This window comes from Plasmodium chabaudi (assembly GCF_900002335.3).
Source record: "Plasmodium chabaudi chabaudi strain AS genome assembly, chromosome: 5".
In the NCBI taxonomy this organism is placed as follows: domain Eukaryota; phylum Apicomplexa; class Aconoidasida; order Haemosporida; family Plasmodiidae; genus Plasmodium; species Plasmodium chabaudi.
Window position 1 is genome coordinate 1 of NC_030105.2, and position 20,574 is coordinate 20,574.

The 20,574-nt window shown below is 25.6% G+C and overlaps 5 protein-coding genes across 5 annotated transcripts; 1 reads left to right on the plus strand and 4 right to left on the minus strand.

The window, feature by feature from the left end:
• Nucleotides 1-1,026: 1,026 nt before the first annotated feature.
• PCHAS_0500100 (fam-a protein) lies at nt 1,027-2,530 on the plus strand (the record flags this gene model as incomplete). Its single annotated transcript, XM_051320955.1, has 6 exons — nt 1,027-1,151; nt 1,336-1,558; nt 1,649-1,718; nt 1,865-1,974; nt 2,078-2,296; nt 2,444-2,530. The coding sequence occupies 6 exons, from the start codon at nt 1,027-1,029 to the stop codon at nt 2,528-2,530; spliced, it is 834 nt and encodes a 277-aa protein (XP_051176927.1).
• An 878-nt stretch (nt 2,531-3,408) lies between these two features.
• On the minus strand, nt 3,409-4,580 carry PCHAS_0500200 (CIR protein; the record flags this gene model as incomplete). The annotated part of the gene is made up of 3 exons (XM_051320967.1): nt 3,409-3,501; nt 3,604-4,428; nt 4,566-4,580. The coding sequence occupies 3 exons, from the start codon at nt 4,578-4,580 to the stop codon at nt 3,409-3,411; spliced, it is 933 nt and encodes a 310-aa protein (XP_051176928.1).
• Nucleotides 4,581-7,118: 2,538 nt separating this feature from the next.
• PCHAS_0500300 (fam-b protein) lies at nt 7,119-8,128 on the minus strand (the record flags this gene model as incomplete). Its single annotated transcript, XM_016800075.1, has 2 exons — nt 7,119-7,886; nt 8,063-8,128. 2 exons carry the CDS (start codon nt 8,126-8,128, stop codon nt 7,119-7,121), a joined length of 834 nt encoding a protein of 277 aa, XP_016655127.1.
• A 1,167-nt stretch (nt 8,129-9,295) lies between these two features.
• Nucleotides 9,296-12,632, minus strand: PCHAS_0500400 (CIR protein; the record flags this gene model as incomplete). The annotated part of the gene is made up of 3 exons (XM_016800076.1): nt 9,296-9,607; nt 9,698-12,484; nt 12,615-12,632. 3 exons carry the CDS (start codon nt 12,630-12,632, stop codon nt 9,296-9,298), a joined length of 3,117 nt encoding a protein of 1,038 aa, XP_016655128.1.
• A 3,264-nt stretch (nt 12,633-15,896) lies between these two features.
• PCHAS_0500500 (phosphatidylinositol 4-kinase, putative) lies at nt 15,897-20,022 on the minus strand (the record flags this gene model as incomplete). Its single annotated transcript, XM_016800077.1, has 4 exons — nt 15,897-15,995; nt 16,112-16,200; nt 16,411-16,726; nt 16,819-20,022. 4 exons carry the CDS (start codon nt 20,020-20,022, stop codon nt 15,897-15,899), a joined length of 3,708 nt encoding a protein of 1,235 aa, XP_016655129.1.
• Nucleotides 20,023-20,574: the final 552 nt, after the last annotated feature.

Here is a 20,574-nt window from a genome sequence, read left to right on the forward strand (position 1 = left end):
CCTAAACCCTAAACCCTGAACCCTAAACCCTGAACCCTAAACCCTGAACCCTAAACCCTAAACCCTAAACCCTAAACCCTGAACCCTAAACCCTGAACCCTAAACCCTAAACCCTAAACCCTGAACCCTAAACCCTGAACCCTAAACCCTAAACCCTGAACCCTGAACCCTAAACCCTGAACCCTAAACCCTGAACCCTAAACCCTGAACCCTAAACCCTAAACCCTAAACCCTGAACCCTAAACCCTAAACCCTGAACCCTAAACCCTAAACCCTAAACCCTAAACCCTGAACCCTAAACCCTAAACCCTGAACCCTAAACCCTGAACCCTAAACCCTAAACCCTGAACCCTAAACCCTAAACCCTGAACCCTAAACCCTGAACCCCTAAACCCTAAACCCTAAACCTAACCCTAAACCCTGAACCCTGAACCCTAAACCCTGAACCCTAAACCCTAAAACCCTAAACCCTAACCCTAAACCCTGAACCCTAAACCCTAAACCCTGAACCCTAAACCCTAAACCCTGAACCCTAAACCCTGAAACCCTAAACCCTAAACCCTGAAACCCTGAACCCTAAACCCTGAACCCTGAACCCTAAACCCTGAACCCTAAACCCTAAACCCTAAACCCTAAACCCTAAACCCTGAACCCTAAACCCTAAACCCTGAACCCTAAACCCTAAACCCTGAAAACCGTTACAACGCATAACATATAAAAAATTATTGTATTAGAAAAATTCAAAACAAAATATTTTTCATACTCTATAATTTTTTTAAGTTGTTTTTCTTCCCTTACAATGATTCATTTAAATAAAAAATTAGCTATTTAAATAATTATATAAATTTATTATTTTTTATTATTTTTTTATTTTTTAATTTTTTATTTTTTTTATTTTTTTATTTTTAAATAATTATTAATATTTTATAAATTCCTTTCATATTTGTTTACTTATATTTTAAATCTCTTATAATATAGCATGTTTGTAATCTTTTTAAATTAATACTTTACTTATCGAATCCAAAAATGAATAAAAGATATATTACGATTGCTTTGACACTTTTAAGTCTCGCAGGATATATTCAAAATGTAGTATTTGCAAGCGAAACTGCTTCAGATGGTGCTACCGGACTAGCAAACCAAATATCTGTGTATGAAAATATGAAAATATGAAAAAAATGAAAAAATATATACATATTATATAAATATGCATATTCGTCAAACGCATCCCTTCATAATCATTAAATATTCAAAATCCCATCATAAATTCATTTCTTTCTTTTTTTTTTACGCATTAAAAATAATCTCCCTTTCACCAATAATATTTATATGCAGATTTGATGAATACGACGACGATATGATATGTGAAAACTTAGAAGAAGCTTCAATAGCATTGGATCATGCAAAAGACTCATCAACACTTTTACTAAAACTTGCCGAGAATATGGACGGTTACTCGCTCGATTCTTCAGGAAATGAAAATAGACCTATATATTCTAAGAAAATTGGAATTATAGATATTGGAAGGCTTCAGGTTACCATCCCATCTGCCTCTAAGGTATCAAATATCAAACAATATTTAGCATATAAAAATAACTTAAAAATAAATAATCATTATTATATATATACATATCTTTTTTTTCATTAGTACGATGATGTAATAAATACTATCTGGGATTACAATGATAAACAAAAATTGGATGACATATTTATTATTGGTACATAAAAAATAATCAATAAATTTAATATATGGCTATCACTATTTACCCATCTTTCGATTTTCTATTCTTTGACTATTATTTTCATTAATATTTTCTTATATCCATAATATTTCATTTATATGTGCAAAATAATTATTTTTTAGGATATCTTGCTCGTGTATATACTCCATTTTTAGTCATAATGGAGCAAGGTAACATATATCAAACGGTTAGAACCATCAGAAGAAGATTTTCTGTAGCCGCAAAAATTAAAGTAAGGAGCGTCTTCCCCATTATTCCTCTAAAAATATTATTATTCATATTATTATACATTAATTTACACAATACATATATTTTTGTATTCACTAATTTTGTAGGTATCAAATGACACAACTGTAATTGTGTGTCCTACAAGAACTTTAAATTATATCGGTGGTATCGTTAAAAAAACTAATTTGATAGAATTTTTACACAGTACAAAACCAATCGAAACTGACATTAAAGCTGAGCAAGCATTAGACAAATTGCGTTCTAACATAGCCGGATATATAATTAAACACCGCGACGATAGCGTTGAAGTTACTTATATAAACGCTGTAAGCAATCTCAAAAGATAATAATATAATCATTTCATTCTTATTTTAACATTTATTTTAAGTCTCTTTCTCTATATTTCATATATTTTATGATATTCACATACAAAATATTGACATATTTTATATATTTATCCATTTTTTTCGTAGATTTGTGAGTTTAGAAATTATAACAACAATAAAAGAGATAGAGATATTACATATACAAATATTCTAAACTTAGCAAAAAACATCTGATCTAATAAACAACAATATCCCCCAAGTAAATATCTTTCGACACTTTAATATTGGGATACATATATTAATAAAATTAAATTGTCTTTATACATAATGCTTATTTAAATTACCATCACAACATTTTTTCGTTTTAAAAGTGATTATTTAACATGTAATTTTTCAGCTCTTTTCATTAAAATATATTGAATGTATTTAATTTGTGATTAAATCAAATAATTAATCCTATAATTCAATTATATTTTCTGTTTTATTACCCTTTATATCAATTCGATCACTTTTTTTACATTAAAAATTTTTGTTTCGTATTTATATTATTTTCATTATTATCATAAAACTTAATTTAATAATTAATTATATATCAATATAGAAATATCATAAAATATATCGATCACCATCCTCAAATTAATGTACCTATCATTTTGTTTTATCTTTATTATTTATATTTTTTCCCTTAATGTTTGTCTATGAAATCCTTTACAGAATCCAAATAATCAATACTAATATAAATATCAAACATTACAAATTCTGTCATTTTTAAAACTTGTTTCCTATATATATTTTAAAAAGTTTCTTAAATTAATAAATATTATCAAATTATACAAAATTAAATGTAATGTGGTCCTTAGTCCTAACACTTATATGGGTTCCATAAAGACAACCTTAACCCTGACCCACAACATAACACTATATAAAAAATATGCAAAAATAATGCAAAAACAGCACAAAAATGCAATAATATGAATATATATATTTATATTATATTGATTATATTATTTAATTATTCTTATAAACCCCAAAATTACATATTTCCAAATAAACTGTTTCTTAGCATATATCAATCATTATTACTATTCCTGAAATAATCACTACTATTCGAATCATACATAACTGGCCATTTTATTCTTTATTTTTTTTACTTTTTCTCTTAAATATTGTCTATGACGCCGTTTATCAAATCCAAATAACGAATACTAATATAAAATGTTAAGAAGCATATGATGTTTGTTAAAGTTTGCATATATTTAATGAAAATGATTTTTAAATATTATATTTATAAATTCCTTATTATTTACCTTATAAGAAATTCCCAAGAAAATTGGTATTGCAACAAATATCGATAAAACTGGAATTAATTTGCTTGCTATCGACGAGTTTTGTGATGTAACTTCAGAACTTTGCATAGAAGTTAATCCAGAACTTTCTAAAGAATATTGTGCAGATTTTTTTGTTGATTTTATCGGTGGAAGGGGTGGAAAATTGCTCGATTGAGCATCATTACAATTCTTTTTTAAATTTTCATAATCATTTGATAATGTAGACAATATTTGACTATATGGACTGTCTTTTATATGGTTAGGATCGTCATTAAGTATTTCAAATTTTTTAACAAATTCACTAGCTTTTTGCGAACATTTTGTACAATTTGACTTGTTTTCATCAATTTCAGTATACATGTTACATAATAATATAAATGCTTCATGTAATTTAGTCATATCTTTAATATCCACATATTTTTTTATTTGTTCTATGTAATTATTATGTTTTCGATTCCAATAACCATATTGTTTAAAATTGTTATAAATATCATTTGTTCCAAATTTTTGACTCGGATGTTGATTCATTTTATAGCTTAACCACAAAATAGCATATTGAGCAAGTTTGTCCCTCTCTAATTCTTCTGGACTATAATTAATCTTAAGCGTTTCTTGCAAATGTATAAAAGCAGAGATAACTGTTTCGCTATAACCAATGCAATGCCCCTCTTGTCCATCTTTCCTCCCCTTCGCCTCATTATTGGTAGGGCAATAAGTGTCAAATAACGTGCTACGAATAATTTCTATTGCTTCCGTATTCCTTTTCACTTCAATTAAATCATCAATCCCTTTAATTACATCACACTACGAATATATTTTACGAATTAAAGAGAAAATGTATTAATGTAAATGTTACTAAAATGAAAATTAATATAATTTATAGGCGATCCAGCATATGAATCATATGTGAAGACCATGTTGTATTTAAAAAAATTATATACCAAGTCCTTATTCATTATAATGAAACTCTGTTATAATTTGGAGATCATATGGAATTATATTATTTATATATATTGCATAAATATATGCTATATTTACTTAAGTTCTGTGTATAGCAATTATCTTTCTTCAAGCATATTACATTTATTTTATGTCAATTAACTAAATTACTTTAAATAGATGGCTAGTTAGTACACCTTTGATTAATTATATATATGATGAATTTTATACAAAAAATACGATTCTTACTAACATATGTATAGCTTTATTACAAAAATAGATATACTATTATAATGAATTTAAATCATATTTCCTTATATTTTGTTTGAAGATAGAAAAGGAACATATTTATATCTTATGTTTTAATGATTACCCTTCTAAAAATTAAATGCTGTATAAGTCTAAAAAAAACAATATTCCATTATTACTATAATCTTAAAAGTATATAAATAGTTATTTAATAAGATAAATTACATTTTTATATACTTGTTTCTTATAATATATAATATAGTATTTTTAAATTAAGATGCATTATGCCCTTTTCTAATTGCATATACATAAATTTATATTATTTTTATTTAATATAAATTATTCATGATCCATTTTAATATATCCAATAAATTTATTTGTATTCCTATGTACTTCAATTTAAAAATATACCTTATTGGACAATTTTATAATATATTTTGAGCACCTTTTCTATGGTTTATAACAACAATTAGCACTAAACCCGTATTTGTTGAGCTATTTATAATCTTAAATAAGTCTTTAAATCCAGATTATTTTTTAAATAATACATAGCAAACCCTAAATATATAACACATAAATAAGTATTGATGCAATTTTTAAACCATAATATAAAACTATTGTAATTAGGTTGTTATATTGCGCTTTAAGAGGAGAAAAGTGAAATGTATTTGCTCTTTTAATATATATATTTATATAAATATTCGATAAATGTTCTCAGGATTCATTTTTATCTTATATGTTCTATTATTATAGTTATCAATATATATGCATTCAAATAATATATTAAAATTATATGATAAATAATGCTATTTTAAATTAAAAAAAATTATTATTTACTAAGTACTGGTAATATAATATATGTCAATATGGAATAATAAAAGACACTTAACATTAATTTAATCTTTAACCCTTTCTCATCGATCCAGCTTTTTAGAATATAAAACCGTGTATCCTAAATGGTATCTTTGACAAAATATGTAACATTGATATATTTATAATGCACTATTGTATGTCATTGACTTATTATTCATTCAATAAAAAAAATATTTTATATCTCTGTTAGAAAATACTATTATATAGTTTTATAATTTTTTATTGAATATTTATAGAAAACAATTGTATGCAACATATGACAGGGTTTATAGAGGAATTTAAAAAAAAAAAATTTATTAATTTTTACAATAATATATGATTTTATAAAAAATATATTTTAATCATTCATTATGTTAATAATGTTTTATTCTTATAATTATATAAATAAATTTATAATTGAAAATTAAGTGAACCATTCCAACAGCATCCTCATTATGTATACAATAATACTTGATCATTTAATATTATAATTATATAAACATATTTTTTAGTTATGCATATGAGTTTTTTTACCTATAATAATAGTAATAAACGAATTTACTTATTTATTATTGTTTTATATTTATATGTACTTTTAAATATAGAACCCTGAACCCTAAACCTGGAAAAGCTTTCTATGCTTTATTCCTTCATATAGAAACATATATTTATATATATATTTTTTTGGGCACCGTAATATTCGAAGATTTGTGTTAATATAACGATTTGTTTCCCCACATAATGGTTGCTTTAAATTGTCATCATAAAGTGTTTTTTTGTTTTAAAAATGTTTTCTTTGTATATAATTTGTTTATGTCTTTTAATATTAGGATGTATCTGTATGTATTAATTTGTGAATACTACAATATAACGGTTATTATTTATGATATTCCTTTCATTTAATGCTCGTCACCCTTTTTTGTTTACAAACGTAGATATCATCTCAAGATTAAGTATACAGAGATGGTAACTATATTTAATTAATATTCAAAGACAAATAAACATGATCAAATTATAAATAAATTAATAAAAATATACTTTAACCCAAAACGCAAATTCAGTAGAACAAAAATTCCAACCATAAATACAAACCTATATATAACCTCAATATAGCTTATAATTTTATTAACAAATGTGTTTAAATTAAGTTTATTTAAAATAATTATAAATATTAACTAAAAATGAGTAAAATAAAAATCCATTAATATATAATATATATGTGGAAATATGGATAAATATGTTTTTAACAAACACTAAACAAAGACAAATTCAATATATATTACATTAAAAAAAAAATATATATATATGTATATATAATAAAACAAGCGGTTAAATCAAATTTCATTATTCTATAAATGCAAAAAGTGTAACTTTTATGCCATAAAATATTAAATATATTATTTTTAATCATTTAAACAAGTATAATAAATCATAATAATAAAGAGTGGTTATCTTTATTTTTGGGGTTTTAGGAATTTTAAGGATTTTAGGAAATTTGGGAAAATTTGGTTGTTTTTTGGTATTTTATATATTTTAGAGCCTAATTTATAGAATTGATAGCATCTAAAAAGTGTTTCAGCTGTAGCTCCTACAATTATAGGAAGAAATGCCCATATATTAACTCCTGGTATGAGAATCACACCACCCATGATAATTAATATTCCCGCCCTCACATATAATCCTTTGCGCTTTCTGTTTAGCTCTCGTATATTTTTTAATTTATCATAAGCAGTTGTATTGACCACATTCTGCTCATTCGCCGTGATAACTCTTAGATATTCGGATCCGTTAAGGCCTTCATAATTTGATACAGAAGCAACTTCACGTCTATTTACTATTCTTTTATCTTGTATTGGTTGTATTGCTAATTTATTATTCTTTATATTATCAAGCTCTTTTTTTACTTCATCTAATTCTGTTCGAAGTTCATGAATGAGCTTTTTTGTTTTTTTATCTACATTATTTAAATTGGGTAATGTATTATTTCTTTTATCCTTCTCTCTATGTGAATCTATAATATTTTGAATTTTTTTTATAACCTCGTCATCATCATCTTCATAGTCATCCTTATAGTCATTCAATTGATCTGCAAGAGTCAAAGTTGATCCATAAAAATTATTTAAATCAAATTGATTGTCTGCACCTGCTAATATTCTATTATTTTCTAAATTTATTATATCCCTTTCAAGGCATATGCTGCTCTCGTTTATAAAGTGTAATATCTGCAAATAAATGAAATATTTATTAATATATATAATTATTTTTAATTGATTCTTTAATTTAACATAAATGGTTTACCAATACATGAAAAAATAATATAAAATGAATATAAAACAAATAGATACAAAAGCTATAATGAAATATTATTAATAATAAAGGAAAATTGTGTGTAACTTACATTTTTGCCATATCCAAAAAACCAAATAATTGAAAAAAAAACGGAATTTAAAATATTGACTCTCATTTTTAACTTTACTCATTAAATAAATAAAATAATGATGATAACTTCATATTTATTAATTTTTTGTTCTAAATTTTATGAATATATTTATAAAAAAAAAATATGATATTTATTTCATTTATTAATTTTTGGATTTTTTATAGAATTAATTTATGTAACCGTTGTAATAAATTTCTTATCTCCATTAAAGGTATTTATGAAAATAAATATTATATTTTTTTTTCAAATAAATATTAATTTTTCTCTAAAAAATACCCAATTTTAATATTTTAATTATAAAAATAGTATAGTATATATTATTTTTTCCATAAAAAATATTTTTTGGAACTTGTTATACAAACAGGCTTTTAATATAATTTATAATACATTGTATATCTAGTGATACAGTTTTAATATTTTATAAGCATATATTTTTTCTATTATTGCTTGCATACGAATAAATTAACAAATATCCATTAAAATAATAAAATATTAGATACATATATTTTTTATATGAATAAATACGAGCATATAATGAAAAAATTAACAAATCATCGTTATTATTTTCATTTAAATGGTTTCATATTTGTTATATTTCTCCAATTTTAAATATGACTTAATAATATTCGATATTTTATTTACCATTTTTTGTAAAAATACTTTTTTTATAAATTAATATGCAACAATTTTATTTATAAATCCATTTAAGAATCCGCAACATCAAATTTTTATTAAAATTATATTAAATATACGTATTTTCAAATGAAATTAAAAAAAATAATCAAATTACATATTAAATGAGAAAAAATAATACATATAGAACCAATATATTGAAAGGGATATAACTTTATTTTTATTTCAAATCGAAAAAAGAAACATACTTAATGCTATTATCTTTTATTTTCATCATATTCATTTAACAAATGCTAAGACATTTTTTCTATTTAAATAACACAATATTTTGATTTTTATAAATAATAATTAACGACAAAGAAATATTATAATTCAGTTATAATAGAGAATTTCATCATATAGAAAGTTTATTTATGTTTTATTGTAAAATGTAAAGGGAGCCTTAACTTGGTTCCCATCTATACAAATTAATTATATTAATAGACAAATTTACTATTTAGCATTCTTTAATTTTATACATTTTTTAATTCGATTTAAAATATAAGTTAATTAAATTTATCATTCTATGAAATCGCGCTTTCTTTTATAAACAAAAAAAATCAACAAAAAAATTAAATTAATAAATGGTACAGGATCAGCCTGCATAAGTTGGTATATTTTTAATGATGGAGATTTTTCCCCATAAACAAAATTTATAGATTTTTTAGTCTGTTTTTTTTGACTAGATGATTTTATAATTATTTGTATTTGTTTTTTTCCATCACTTGAGTTTATAACCATTTTTGTCGTTTTATTTACACCAACCACATTTATAACCTTTGTCATGTTTTTTTTTCTCGTCATTTCCCTTCGCCATTCAGATGACAAATACTAACATAAAAATGTGGAAAAATATATAAATTTCGACAATAATGAAAATTCTTTAAATGTATTGTATTTAGTGATTATATTATTATTTACCTTACACACAATTAATAAAATAATGGGTATTAAAACAAGTATAATTGGAATACCAGTTATACTACACTGTTTAGATGTACAACACGCTAATGTGGTATTCATAAAAGTTATTTCAGGTTTACAATCCTCAGATCCATTCCATGTAGTTGGAATTATACTCCATGTTTTTTTCAAATTGGGGTCAGGACTTGATGATTTTACCAATTGAAGATTTGGTGTGTCAGATTTTTTTTGATTAAATGTATCGTCTTGTGTGGTTTTCTGCGTGGTAGGTTGTGATTGGGAAGCTGGTTGTTTTGGTTGTGGTGTATTTGGTGATGGACCTTTTGGGGAATCTGATGGTGATGATGGTGGATCTTTTGGCGTACCTGATGGTGGAGGTGGTGGTAACTGACTAGGTGGATCTTGCGATGTATCTTTTGATGGGGGTTGCGGCGAATCTCCACTTTTTTGCGAGTTATCACTATTTTGGGGTAGGTTATTATCTGGGATGCCTGGTTTAGAAGGAGTATTAACTTGTTTAAATTCGTCAGTTATATTATTAATAAATTCACTAAAATCATTTATGGATTGATCGTAAAAATTTTTTAAACTATCCTTAACCTCATTATATGCACTATTAATTTTATCTATAGAATCTTTGAGCTTTTGTTGATGTTCATTAACAAATTTTGAAGCTTTATTAAAATTGTCCACTCCATTAAATACGAATTTTAAAAAGGGTTTCCACAAATCACTTGATCCATCACTGTTACTTCCTTGTTCACCTGATCCAGGATTACCTCCTTGTCCACCATCATTACCTTCTTGACCACCACCATTACCTCCTTGATCACTACTTGGGCCTCCTCCTTTACTACCTGCGCCTCCTCCTCCACCACCAATACCTCCTCCTCCACCACCAATACCTCCTCCTCCACCACCAATACCTCCTCCTCCACCACCAATACCTCCTCCTCCACCACCAATACCTCCTCCTCCACCACCAATACCTCCTCCTTCACTATCTTTGACACCTTGCCCATTATCTGAACCTCCTGATCCACTTCCTGGCACACCTCCTGGTCCTTCTTTGTCACCAACTGGTCCTTCTTTGTCACCAACTGGTCCTCCTTTGTCACTACCTGATCTTCCTCTGTCACTGCCTGATCCACCCTCTGACCCTTCTTTTCCAACATTTGTACCAATCGATTTACCATTTTCTTCATCACCTTTACTTACTTGACTGCCTTCCCCACCCTTTGGAGCTCCGGGTTCTTTAACTCCACCATTCATATCTCCGTTTTTAACTCCGGAACCTACTTTATCATTTAATCCACCATCAGGGCTTCTGTTTTCACTACTTGAACTTCCTGTATCTCCCTCTTGATGGCTTGAAATTCCTCGATTACCTGTACCTTGTTGACTGGTATTTGCACCTCCCTGGCTATCATTAGATATTTGACCATCTGGCACACCATCTTGTATACTCTTTGTATCTTCTGTTCCATCACCTGGACTTCCTTGATCAATTTGTTCACCACCTGGTACATTACTTGTGTCTCTTGTTTCACTACCTGGACTTCCTTGATCACCACCTGATACATCACCTGTTCCACCTTTTGAATCACCTTTTCCCTTACCGGGATCTCCTGTTTCACTAACTTTATCAGCGGATCCACCACCTGGTTCACTATTTGCTCTATCACCTCCATTTGCTTGACTACCTTTCCCACCACTTGGAGTTCGGGGTTCTTTGTCTTCCCCATTCTTTTTTTCGCTTCCAACTTCGGGGCCCTTTATCTCACTTTTAGAGTCCCCTGTTTCTTTGCCTGAATCCTTTGGTTCATTTTGATCATTTTTTCCTGGTTTTTGAGATTCTTGTAGTGAAGATGAAGACAATCCCACTTTTGCAGGTGGCTCTTCAGATGGTGTTGTTGATGATGATTGTTGTGTTTCTGGTTGTGGTTCTTGTGGCGATGGTGGTGCTGGTTCTGGTGAATCTTGTTTTAGTGGCTCTTTTGGTGGCAGTGATTCTTTTTTTGAAGAAGATTGTAATGATGGTTTGTCCGTTTTTTTTTTTACTTTTCGTTTACATTTTGTATTACTGAAGTTATATGATTTAAAAACTTTCGACGATCTCATCTCTACTCCAGCTATTGTTGTAAGTGTTTGAAGAGGAATTGATAAATTTTGTTCTCTAATTTCCTTCATAGTAGGCTCTCTAAATTGATCATATATATATTTTAATTTATTTAATAAATGGAGATGGGATTTGCATTCAGAAAGCAAATTGTAAAGGATCATATATTGATTAGAACATTCGGTAGAGTTCATAATAATGTTCTTACTTTCAGTGCCATTTTCACTATAATCTGTAATTGTTATACATATTTTATTAAGTAATTTATAAAATTCGCTCATATACTTGAGATTAGCATTTTTCAAGCCCTGTATATTATCAAAAAGAATCCAATGATCCAATTTTGCTTTATGTTTCTTTAAATACATGTCATAAGCCTGATTTAAAGTAATTTGTTTGTTTTTGTTTTCACTTTTGCTGTGTATCTTAAACAATTTATCACTTAGCCACATCAAAAAACATTCATCATAATCATTATACTCATCCTTTCGTATTGATTTTTTGAATAGCATAAGTATATATGCGGCCAAAGCATTAATACGAGCTTCATTTGTTTTACAACCATCGTTACTACAATATCCTTTGATGGTTGGTTCGTCGTTAATTCTCTGCGCATCGACATCTTTACCATTAAAATAACCATCAGCTTCAATAAGTAAACCACACTAAGAAATATTTATAAAAATATACATTAATTCAAATTTTATTCAAATAAAATTTAATATGATTTAAGTATAAATTAAACACAATAAAATAAAGAATATAAGTGTCTTATTTTAAAATAAGGTTATTTACCAGTATTTCGTGGTTCATTGTAACGGAATCTTGTTTTTAAACTGTAGATTGACATCATATTATTTTTATATAAAACTTATATACTATATCAAAATAATTTATACAATTACATGTCTTTCTATATGAGATTGCCAGTAATTAAATGCAATATTAGTGTTATTCTCAATAATAATATTAATTTAAAATAATATAATGAAATAAAACTTATATTAACTTTTGTTGCAATTGAGATAAGCATTCTTATTTTGGGATTTGTTCGAACCATTTTTATCATATGCGAAATATCGCTATTCTTAATAATATTTGAAATAGCTTCATTGTATTATTTTGTGTAACATTTCAATAAGTTTAAATAAAACACATTTTCTAATTATTATATGCTTATGCATTGAGGACTATGCATTTTTTAGATTTATAGTAAAGAGGTCACCAATTTTATATTATTATAAAAATGTACAGAATTAGAAATGCATTATTACTATAATTGTTAAAAATATATTTGTATCTCATTATTTGAATGTCATGTATTGATATATGTTATTGCTCAACGTGAAATATTACAACTTTTTATATATTTCTAATAAATATAAACACAATTTGTGTTTAAATTTAATATTATTATTTTTTCTAAATAAATGAATATAATACGTTTAATTATCTTAATAATTCACCTTAAAATATGTAATAAAATTGCTTATGTGCTAACATTTCTTTATATATAAATATAATTAATGAATAGTTGTGAGTGCATATCTTATTTTATTTTTAAAATTAAAAAAGCATAATATAAAAATTAGGTTAATTGAGCTACTACAATTAAAATGAATCATGAATATAAATTAGTTTTAGAATAATAATTAGTATATATAAAATGTATATTATTCTTTTCATTCTTATTATCTATTTAATATATAAATGATTAATAAATGTATTTTAAACAATAAAGAAAATAAATATAACTGTTTTCGTATAATTTAATTTTAAAATTCTATTAATACTTTGGTTAGAATAATTATTTAATTTAGAAGCAATATAACAAGGGTCCCCATCTTAAGTACACGTTTATACTTATAATCTAAACATATATTATGTGTTATATATTTTATAATAAAACGTTATTTATTTATATAATGAAATTTCTGTATTTTTAACGAGCATTATGGAATTATTATTATATTGATTGATAACTTTAATGTCATAGCACCATAATAAAGTATACTTAGCAACAAAATGTAGTATTTTATTTGATTTATTATGCATACAATTTTAATATTATCATCCATTTAATATTATATATAATGAATTTATACACATGTGGTGCATCAAATAAACATAATATATTATTCATATTTAGTAGCATACTAATCCATTATTATTACTATTATTGCTACTAATATATCACTGTACACTACAATGGGATAATTAACGCCCTCAAGAAAAATACTTTAAACCAATTAGTAATTTTCCTTGTTCCATTGTTTTAAAGTGCAACATTTTAGAGCATATATTATTTAGTAATAGCACTATATTTAAAATATAAATTTATAAGTTTGTATATATAATAATCTAATATAAATATTATTAGTTCAAATAAAATTTATTATTGTTTGCTTTCTCAACAAAATTAATATTTAATTATATGAAGTTTTTACAATAAAATAATATTTCAATATTATTTGTAGAATATTTACTATCTTATATGTATAAGCATATAATAATAACCTTATTTCTATATACCTAATTTTTTTAATTATCATAAAAATTATTAGAACAAAATATTATATGAAATTTTATTAATATACTTATATTTTATCTTTAACTATTTTAAAATATAATTTATTTATAGCTCAAAATTATAAAACTTAAAATATTGTATATGTAGTTCAATTTTTATTGTATTATTAAAAATGGTAGATGCATAAAATGCATTTTGTAGATAACGTTGTATTGTCGAATCTCGATCGATATTTTGTGAATCTATATTTATGATTACCTATTATATGTTGTAATATGCTTAATTAATCTTAAAATCACATATTAACCTGAAGTTGCATTATAATGTAGATAAATGTTCCAAATAAACCTGATTATATAATGTAGCTTCATATATAAGATTACTATATAATTTGGTTGGAATATTGCAACTTAAATCAAAATGATAGTGACACAAATAATATGTTTCATCGAATAAAGAAACATACTGTGCTATTCATTATTCGATATAGCTTTTGGGTAACATGCCTATATAATAAATAATAAGGATTCTTATATATAGTTAGCCCGAAATTAGCAATGCAATATAAAATATAAAGTTATAATATTTCCACATTTAATATATATGAACATATTATATGAAAATATTATAACATATGGGAAATATTTTATGTGGCCCTTTCATATTAATGGATATCCCCCTTTTTTGGGTGCATATTTAGACATAATTTTGTAATTAAACATACGAGGGCGTTGCATATATTTAATCAACATTTGCATACCAAAATATTATCAAATTATAAACAAATTAATAAAAATATATCCCTAGCCTTAACTCAAAACGCAGATGCAGCTAACCAAATAATACCATAATACATAACCTTGACTCATAATGCAAATACATATTCGTAAATGATGAACACCTAAACCCTAAACCTTTTCACACTATTTTATTAATTTTATAAAAAAATTTAACACCTTCCCCATTATTTAAAACAAGCTTGCAATATATAAGAAAAAAAAGCTTGAAAAAAACGAAGAAAAAATAGCATACATTTAGCTTCAATGAATGCAAAATATAGAGGAACTAAATAATAGTTTAATTTAAATGTAAAAGTTTTAACTAAAAAAAAATAATAATTAAAATAACCATTTCATATACAAATTAAAAAAGCAAATGCAAATAATTGATGATAATAGAAAAATTAAAAAAAAAAAGATAACTGTTATATGTATATATAGTAACGAAGGGAATGACAAAAAAAATATTATATGCAAATTCTATGCAATATTTTGAAAACATTAGCATACCAAAATTAAACAAAAAAATACAAAAACAAAATATAGCAATTTGGGCAATGGTAGCAATATTTTCAATAATCAGAAATATATAAAAATCAAAAAAACATGTTAAAGTGAGGCTATCAATTGAATTACACCCACATAAATATATGGATTCCATTTTGTGGTATGCTTTATTCGCTAATTTGCGTATATGTTTTTTTTTCATAATATTTTTAATTTACTGAAAGGTGTGTATATATATGATACATTTGTTTAGATATAAATTTACACAATTCCAGTTGTTACTCGTTGATAATAATCATATAGAACACTTCGGAAGTTGTTGATAGAGGCGTCAATTAATTCGTTAATTCGTTGTGTGCACTGTAGAAAAAAAAACAGATATATTGTTTAAAACGTTTATGCAAAAGTGTAAATATAAGATGGACTATACTATTATAGTAAATGTGTAATACTATATATTAGGGACATATTTTTACCTCGTCAACAGTTAAGTTTGTCATAAATCTCTCTTTTAAGGAATCGATGCAAAACTGCGTTCCATTCGAAAAGCATGGCATTTTCAGAACTGAAAAAAGGAGTGAATCCAAAAATAAAGATAGAAAAATGTATGAAAATAAATCAAGGAATAAATATGTAGCCCATTGTATATATCACTAACTATGCAAAGTGATAAGTGAAACAAACATAATGATAGTGACATTAATGCATTACTAAAGCGTAATAAACAAATTGATATATTTTATTTGCCCTCATTTTATTATTATGTAAAATTTACCTGGCATCATTAATTCAATAAGGAGAATAATTTCTTCAGAATGTTTGCGAGCTTCTAAAAATCCACTGACAATCAGGCGTCTAAAATATTCAAAATTATCTGAATCTTCACCATCCATAATATCTAAATATTCTTGTGTTAATTTGAAATATGGTGCTTCAAAATTCATATTTCCTGGTGAGTTTGTTAACATGAACTCATAATCTATATGTATTATATGCCCAGATGAATCTAATAACATATTTCCGTTATGCCTATCCTTTACTTGCAGCAAGTATGAAATTAAGGAATACGCTGCATAGCTTTCTATAAAATTCTGCAGAAATAAATGGAAAGATACACATATATATAGAGAGAACGTGTACGAACATGGTAATGTACATATGTATATAATAAATAATGTCGAACCTTTTTAGCCTCAAATATGTTATCCGCAAAGGCGATGTTGAAAATCGGTGAAATGCTATCTGTGCCAGACTTTTTTTTGAGTGAATCAACAGAACAAGTATCAGGGACATATTCAATTATTCCTGAGTTCGATCCAGTGACTAATATTTCATAAGGCCGTAACCATAACGGCAAACCAGCATTGTCAAATATAATTTTGAATTGTTTAATTAATTGAGAAGCTAATAATTCTTGTCGTAAATCATCACCCCATTTTACTATGACAGATTTAAGATCCCACGATTTTAATTTACCATAAGGTGATATTTTTCGAATTTTTTTTTTCTTATCTTCAAATGATTCTCCCCATAATAATGTTTTTATATTTTTACAATTTTTCTTTTTAAATTCTTCATTTAAATAATTTTCGACTTTAAAATATTCACTTATATCTGGTGCCACAGAAGGTAATTCTACAGAAGAAAAGCAGTTTCTTGTATTATGAGGATGTGATGATAATCCATTAGCTTGTTTTCCACTACTTTCTCCATTTTTATTATTATCATCTGGTTTGAAGTTGTTTAAATTGCTTGGCATAGATGCAGATTTGGTGGTTATAAATTTATTTGTTTTTATTCTTATTGCAGATGATTCACTAGATGTACTATTTATTTCATTTTTATTATCATTATTATTTTGCTTTCTTAATTTTCTTCTTTCCATTTCGTTATTATCATATTCTTTATCACTATATCCATCATTTGATTTTTCTTTTGCCAATCCAATACATTTTTTAATAAGATATATATTTTCTTCTTCTTCAGAAGATATTAAATTTTCTCTCCTTAAATCATCTACTATAGCATTATATACATAAAGATCATTCATTTTTATTGCATTTAAATCTTTGAAATCGTTTAAACTACTATTTGTACTACTAACTTCACTAGGTTCATCATCAGCACTATTTGTGCTGCTATTTAGTTTGCTAATTTGTTCTTCCATATAATTATAAAACTCTTGATACTTTTTATCATCATAATATTGATAAGAGTTCTCATTGGATTCATAATAACGACTTCCACTAGCTTCTCCTATATTTTTGTTACTATTATTTATTAATATTTTTTTATTTTGTTCTTCATAACTTGGCTTCATTTCACATTCATAGGAACTACCATTTTCATTATATCCTCCATAATTTTTTGTAAGAATATAACTATTATGTTTCAATTCATCATCACTTTTTTCATTTTTTGAATACTCATCATCACTGATATAACTTTTTGCCCCTGATTCTTGTTCATTATTTTGTGTCGTTTTAAATAAATTATTATTTTTATCATTTTCTATATTAAATAATCTATTACTTACACAAAATGTATTATCACTAATATGTGAAATATCTTCATCTAAATCTGCTACTTCGAAAACCAATAAATATGGTACTCTTTTTTTTGAAAAAAATATTTTACATTCATCATTAATAAAATGTAATATTTGTAAATGTTTAGGACTCTTTTTTTGTTTTCTTCTTGATCCACATATATCTGATTTACTAGCAGATATTGATTCCATTGGTATACATAAACCTGTCATGGAAAACATATTTTCAGAAGAAGCTACTATACACCTTCTCATAGCCATCCATGTATTTAAGGAATATAAAAATTTGTTTAGCAATGCATTTCGTACATCTATATTAGTTTCATTTACCAACAGATTAGATGTTGTTATTAATAAATTTATAAAATTGTTCAGCAAACTAAAATAATCACATCTTCTTTGTTTCATAAAAAATTGTTGTAGCTCTTCAATCACATCAAAACTATAATTACAATCTGGGAGTGAACATTTAGAAAAACTTAATGGGTCTCCTAATTCTGCATAAGTACTTGGCAATCTTATTTTCGCAGATGCTACAGTTAAAGGTCCTGTATTTATTATATAACATGATGGCATTTGAGGTGATAAAGGTTTTTTTTTATTTTTATCTTTTTTTTCTTTTTTCGCCTCAAAAATATGTGCACATTTAGGGCAAACACCATCATTATATTTTTGCTCTCCACCGAGATAATTATTATTTTCTGCTTCTTCATTAATATGCTCATCATTCGAATGCATTGGTTGAGGATCAATCATATCATCACATTGAGGAGCCTTCAGTTTCTCTCCATCCACTATATCACTATTTTGCTGGTCATTGTTCTTAATATGACTTGAGCAAAAACACGTTTCTTTAAATATTATGTCTGAATTATTTGAAGATGATAATATATTTGCTTTTTCGACTGAATTACTAAGAATTTTGTTAAATGTTTTAATTTGATTTATTTTTTCATTTGTTCTTATTTTTTTTATAATAAATTCTCTTTTAAATAAAAGTGGATTTGCCAAAATGAGAAGATCGGTTTGCTTATCTTCTTTAAAAATTTTACATTCACTATTTCGGGGTTTACAATTAACTGCAGCCATTTCGATTTCTTGTATCATTTTTTGAGATATTTCTTTATATTTAGGTATATTATCTTCAACAATTGAATTGTATAGCCAATATAATTTTAAAGCAAAATCCATAGATTTGCTAGCTTTATCTAAAAGAAATCGATAAAGAGACGATGATTCATATCGTACTAACGATATTTGGCATAATTGAGGTAAGTAAAATAATATATCTTCATGATTTCTTTGAGTATATAATGAATTTACTAAATACTCGTGTAACCCTACTTCTTTTATATCATATAAATATCTAATATGTAAATGTGTGTCTAAATTTTCACATCGAAACCGCCTCAAAAGACTTCCCTCTTTTAAAGTGCTTCGAGAGAAACTCGGTTTATTATCACAATCATCTTGACCCATATTTTCATTACCATTACTTGTATTTATTTCATTTTTTTCTGATGTACTTTCATTTTTATTATTTTCATAATTTTTATCATTATCATTATTAGCAACTTTACCATCATCTACATTATCATTATTAGCATATTCACTATAATACATATCATCATTGGCATATTCACTATAATATGATACATCTCTATAATCTTTAACATTTATATCATCTTGGTAATCTCTAAGATTGTTTTTCTTTAATAATGCTTCTCGTTTAAATTTTGCGTCATATTCTTCATTAGTTTCGTATATTAATTTGCTAGCACGAGTCATCAGACGTTTTAATTCATATGCCTTAGATCGATAACACAAAGGTATAAACATATTAATATATATATATACGTTAATATATATGTCACAGCATGTAAATAACCACTATTATACAATTTTCGATATACTAGTTTATATTTTGTTTTGACAACTTACAATCAGATCCGAGCAATGTATTGATGCAGCCAAAAGGGTATATAAGACGATCCAAACTAAACTAAATATCCTTTTATCCATTTTTTTATTAATAAAAATTGTTTTTCGAATCAGATGGTTTAAATAATATACATGATTTATTCATTTTAGCTTCCTTTTTATATATTATTGTTGTAAAACAATGATGCTTTTATTTAATATTCCAAATTTTTAATTTTAATTTATTTAAACAAGTTGTCCCATATTTATGAAAGTATATTATAATAAATTATATGTTACTTCTATTTTAAAGCATCCACAAAATTATTATCATGGAATTATAAGTTAACAATATTTTTTTTTTTTTTTTTTTTAATTTAATATAAATAATATAATTTATTTTAATGTATAAAATATATATATAACAATTTATTCTAAATACATAAAATTCTATATATTTATTCTGAATAT